The 6,070-nt window shown below is 39.0% G+C and overlaps 1 protein-coding gene across 1 annotated transcript; it reads right to left on the bottom strand.

Annotated features, from left to right (window-relative positions):
- Nucleotides 1-3,058: 3,058 nt before the first annotated feature.
- On the bottom strand, nucleotides 3,059-4,363 carry LOC127104593 (uncharacterized). Its single transcript, XM_051041774.1, has one exon. The coding sequence runs from the start codon at nucleotides 4,361-4,363 to the stop codon at nucleotides 3,059-3,061; it is 1,305 nt and encodes a 434-aa protein (XP_050897731.1).
- Nucleotides 4,364-6,070: the final 1,707 nt, after the last annotated feature.

The following is a 6,070-nucleotide window of genomic DNA, read 5'->3' as shown; positions in this document are numbered from 1 at the left end:
CCTTATCTCAGTCCCTTGATATGCCAACTTAGAGAGCGTCCTCTTAGGTGAAACATTCAGAGAGGAGCCAGTGTCCACAAGGACTCTTGCTAGGGTATCTTCTTGGCATTTCACAGATATGTGCAAATCACGGTTATGGTCTTGGCCATCCTTCGTCAAATCTGCTCTACTGAAGCTGAGATGGTTGCATGCTGTAATGTTGGCAATGACCCTATCAAATTGATCAATAGTAATGTCGTGAGTGACATGAGCCTGAGCTAACAATTTCTGCAAGGAACTCCTATGAGCTGGAGAACTCATGAGAAGAGACAAAATGGATATCTTTGAAGGAGTTTGATGCAGCTGATCAATAATCTTGTAACCACTCTTCTTGATAATCCTCAGAAATTCAGCGTCTTCATCAGTTGTGATCGCCTCTTTGCCTTTGTTGGTAACAGTAGTGGTGGTTTCTTTCGGTGGAATTGGTGGTGCCAAGTTGAACTGAGGGGTATAAATGCGACCATTGCGGGTCATTCTACTTCCCATTGCTATATCAGTGCTTGCAATATTTAGACCTTCTTTCTGACCTACTTTCTCAGACCTTTGGTTAACCACAGTTGTATCATACTTCCAAGGAACTGCTTTAGTATTCCCAAAAGGAAAAGAGCTAGGCCTTTGGACAACCACTAGATTAGGCATATTGAAGATTGGTTCAACTGATTCTGGAATGTTGAAAATTGGTTGAACAAATGTAGAATCTAGAATGTTGAATATTGGCTCTGGAATATTGAAGATTGGTGTTGTAGTACTTAACTCAGGTAGAATTAAGATGGGTTCAATCACTGCTACCTCATTCTTTTTCGTACAACCGCTTACTTGCAACACACCTTGGTTAATCAATTCTTGAATATCCTTTCGGACCATTTCACATCCTTTAGGACCAATAGTACATTCTTCACAACTCTTATGGCAATTTTTCAATAAACCTGCCTCCACTAACTTTGCATGAAAATCTCTTAGCGGAGTCTTGATTTTGGTTGCATCAAGAATCATACCTTCATCAGGCTCATCATCAATAGCACTTATAGACCCATGAGCGGGCAAAGGATTGTTTTTGACATTTGGACTGGTATCCCCAAATGAAAGAATCTTTTTCTCAATCAATTCCCTCACAATATGTTTCAAGGCATAGCAGCCTTCCAAATCATGCCCTGGGCACCTTCATGGAACAGACAATGTGAATTGGGATTGTAATATGGTGGGAGAGGATTTGGTGGAGGTCCCAAAGGTCTCGGAACAACTAACCATTTCTTCAACAATGGTGGATATAATTCAGTGTAAGGCATAGGGATCTGAGGAATCAGAGGTTTTCCACCTTGTATTCTATTTTGAAATGGAGCATTTTGGCGCAGAGCTGGAGTCCTTTGTTGATAAGCTGGAGCATTGGCCGCTTGTTGATAAGTTGGAACGTTGAGCGCTTGTTGATAAGTTGGAACGTTGGGTGTTGTTTAAAAGATCAGAACTGCTTGGGTCGACTGATACACTAGGACTTGTTAATTGAAAGTTGGTGTAATAGCTGTTACATACGTCTGTTGAGCAAATTGCGGTTGTTGAACATATTGTTGTTGAGCAAAAGATTGTTGCTTTTTCCAAGACTGATTCTTTCTTCTACTACCCATCACTGCATTTGTTTCTCCTTCCTTTTTCTTAAGGAAACTGCTAGTGAATTTCTTGGTATTGTTGTTATTGTTACAATTACTAGCTGAAATAATCATCTTGCCATTTTTTAAGCCAAGTTCCACTTTGATCCCCATGGCCACCAAGTCAGAAAAACTTGCAGTCACGCTTCCCACCATCCTTTCAAAAAATTCTGGTCGCACTGTGTCGATGAACCAATCTGCCAATTCTTTTTCAGTTAATGGAGGTTCCACTTGAGATGCAGTCTCTCTCTACCTTTGTGCATATTCTTTAAAGGATTCAGAATCCTTTTGGGACATGCTCAACAATTACCTTCTATCGGGAGCTAGATCCATGTTGTACTTGTATTGTTTGATGAAAGCATCAGACAAATCTTGGAAACAACAGATGCGAGTCTGATCAAGGGTCAAGTACCATTTGGAAGAGGCACCTTTCAAACTGTCTTGGAAACAGTGGATCATGGGTTTGTCATTGTCCACGTGAGCTGCCATCTTTCTATAATACATGATGATATGACTTTTGGGACAAGTAGCTCCTTCATATTGATCAAGGTTGGGTGTCTTGAATTTTGCAGGGATCACCAATCCAGATACAAGGCACATTTCTCTGGCAGCAGCACCAAAGATCTGATCACCTTCCATTGCTCTCAGCCTTTTCTCAATGGTTTCAACATTTTCTCTCAGCTTTTCATGTCTTTCATCACCTTCTTCAAACATATCAGGTATATCATACACTTGTTGATGATCATCGAAGTACGGTTGAACTCGAGTGTGCATGGCAGTGGGTGCAAAAGTAGGAATCACTTGATTAACTTCAGTAGTTAATGGAACTATGTGTTGATTGGACTGTCCTAAAGGAGGAGGCACAAAACCATAAGGAAGACCAAAGGGAGGCCAAGTTGTTGGAGTAGTAACTGTTGGCTGAGGAGTAATCACTGGATTGACGATCTCGGAAACAATTGTGGGTTGAGTATCCATCTTTGCATGTATTACTTGCAACATCTCCATGATTTGACCTATATTCCCACGTAGATCTGTAAGCTCTTCATTGACTCTTTCTATCTCTTGCTCTTGCTCGGCCCTTCTACATCGGGCTTGAGCTCTGGTGTTGTACTGGTGTGAGGGTCTCAGTGTGGAAACTATTGGAGAAGAAGTGACGGAAATGAGTTTTTCATAAAAAATGCAAGTGTGATGACATGTGCATGAATGCAATGAAAATGCAAAATTTTAAAAGTTTCAAGGAACTTAAGAGATAATTGCAAACATCAAAAGGAAAATAACAATGACCAAAAGAAACTCATTTCATTAATCAAAGGGAGTTACAAAATTTGAGTACACTTTCAAAAGTTCTAAACAAAGCTAAATAAAAGCTAAGTAAAGTCCTAAGGAGATTCCCCTAGTAGCCTCAAGTTCAGCTTCTTAATTTGTTCTTCCATCTCAGCCTTCTCGAGCACAAGCTTGTCCACGATCAACTTCCAAGGAGTATTTGACTGAACGCCATAGGAAAATAAATCCTCTTGCACCTTCCTCTTCTTGTTGGAGATCTCTTCTTCATTCTTCATCTTCAACTGCCTTTGAAGTTCTTCATCCTCATTGTTGATGATTTGATACTTGTTCTTCCAAGCGTCCCTTTCTCGAGGCGCTTTGGTCAAAGCAATCTTCAACTTCTTTGCATCAGTCATGAAGATATAGGTAGGTTCTTTGTAAGTTAAAGGCAAAGGCTCTTGGCGAGGATAAGGCATTTTCAAGTTAATGTCCCTATCTTGCACCCATTTAAGATAAGGTTCTAAAGAGACACAATTTGTCTTCCCTAAGACTTCCTTTTCTAGCTTATGAACATGGCGCCAAGCATGCACAATCTTTTCTTTGAGCGCTTTGCAATCTTCACATTCCTTGAAGAACAAACCCTCCAAGTGAATATTCTTTGGCTTATCTCTCATTGGATAACTGAGTTGACGCCGAGCTAGGATTGGGTTGTAATCGATGCCTCCTTTTGTACCAAGGAGAGGTACATTAGAAAATCCTCCACAACTATCAATGATACTAACTCCATCATAGTCACGACTATACCAAACAATATCTGAATGTGTGAGCGACATAATCTTTTGTGACCACAAAAGACCATCCTTAAGATCCCAAAAAGCATGAGACCTAGGCAAGTGAGAAATAAACCACTTGTACAACATAGGCACACAACATGTAATCATTCCTCCGCTGTAAGAATTCCTCATATGAACAGAATGATAGGCATCAGCAAGCAAAGTAGGAACTGGATTTCCTATTAAGAAGATCTTGATGGCATCCATGGCAACGAAGTCATCAAAACTAGGAAAGAGGAACAATCCATAGATAAGTAGAGCAAAAACAGCCTCAAAAGCATCCACACTCCTCATTCTAGCAAAATACTGAGCTTTGTTCATTAGAAACTTAGCTGTCAAACCAAGCATTTTTCCTTTTGTGGTCATGTGATCCCTGATCTCTGACATTTTCAAGTGAGTAGCCTTTGCAATGTCTTGATCTTTGGGATCTTCCTCCAAACCAGAAAATGGAGCTTGACTAGAAATAGGAACACCAATCAAATGAGAGTATTCTTCAAGTGTTGGCATAAGCTGATAGTCGGGGAAAGTGAAACAGTGATACACGGGATCATAAAACTGAATCAAAGTAGAAAGAAGTCCATCTGCCATATTGATCTTTAAAAGAAAGAGCAAATGTCCATATCTTTTGCTGAAAGCCTCTGTGTCAACAACCAAAGATCACAATCTCCTTAGGTCTTCTAACTTAGGACTCTTGAAAGTGTACTTTTGAGTCTTTTTCCTTCCAAAATACATGATAAACCTAATGTTTGCAACAAAAGTTCCTAAGTTCCTTGAAAAAAATTTTTAAAAAAATGATGTTTATGATGCATGGATGCATGAATGCACAAACACACAAACAAGGGTCACACATAAATAGGGTTCAAAGGTTCGACGTTGCGAGCATAAGGCCATGGGTCTAACCATCCCAAATGTACTATGGGTTTATTTTGTACCTGTACAACGGGTTCTACAAAGGTTCCCAAAAATCATTAACCCATCTTTCGGATATTGTCAACACGCCAATTACTCAGGAGTTAATAATATTCTCAAGAGAATCTAATTTGAGTGTAGTATCGCGTATCAACTATTTCAGATTTACACCTTCATAGTCATCGCACTACATCCTAAAGACCAAGTGGGGTAAAGGGGGTTACTAAGGTCCTCAGCTTCTCGGGTTACCCAAATCAATATAGTATGTGTTTTCACAATTGCTTGATCAACAATACTAATTGTAAAGGGAACCTCCACATGAGTGGTGGATTCTCAAGTCAGCTTGTTCGGGATTAAACTCCCTATAAGCCTTCTTGACTATACCACATCCTATCTTATTTATGTACACCCAAGTCCGGGTTAGGACTTATCTCACCACACAATGGATCACCCAAAATAAATGTCCAAACAAACAAGGAAAACAACTAATAATAACAACACAAATATAATTAAAATAGGCTTAACCCTCTTTCAATGTCTCCCCAATGAAGTCGCCATTTCTGTCGCGGTGAGAATCGGATATCAAGCTATTGTATTAACTTGAATCGCAAAACATTAAATGTTCACCACCGAACTTTAATTTATCCAAGGGAAGGGGAAAAGATCGAATAAAACCCTAATTGTGCAATGTTAAAACAATGCGAAGAGATCTAAAGTTCGGGGGTTGGTTATACTAAGGGAAGGTATTAGCATCCTCAGTATTTATAGTATCCTATAGGAACTTTTTGAAAGTATTTTTGTTATGTTATTATTTGTTTTCTATTATTTGGAAATGTTTTATTGGGAAGGACCTAAAGGTTTTATTAAGTTTGCTCGCCAAAACTCCGCGGTCATGTGCCTACGTATCCTTATAAGGATGGAATCAGAGCAACCGTAGTTCACTTAACTAAGGGTGAAAGAACACTTGGTAGTGATCAAGGTTCCAAAGGGGGAAGTAAGTGTTCATACCAAACATACTTACAAGAGTTACCAAATAACTCTTACTTAAATATAAGTTGAAAGTAAAAATGACTCTAATAAGGTCAAAGGGAAACTAGGGATTGCTAAACTACCTATGACATGAAGTCAATAAAGAGGTTTTTCCCTTAGATTTAGGCAAAAAGATAAACAAGATATAAGCAAGATGAAGAAGATGTTCAAGCATGACATCAACAAATATAAGCACATGATAAAGAAGATGTTCAAGCATGACATCAACAAAGATAAACAAATGGTAAAGAAGATGTTCAAGCATGACATCAACAAGGACAAACAAATATGAAGAATATGTTCAAACATTACATCCACAAAGATAAGCAAATGAAGAAGATGTTCATACATGACATC

Source organism: Lathyrus oleraceus, chromosome 1 (genome assembly GCF_024323335.1).
Source record: "Lathyrus oleraceus cultivar Zhongwan6 chromosome 1, CAAS_Psat_ZW6_1.0, whole genome shotgun sequence".
NCBI lineage: Eukaryota > Viridiplantae > Streptophyta > Magnoliopsida > Fabales > Fabaceae > Lathyrus > Lathyrus oleraceus.
Note: the sequence above shows the minus strand (reverse complement) of the source record. Positions and strands in the feature narration are given on the sequence as shown.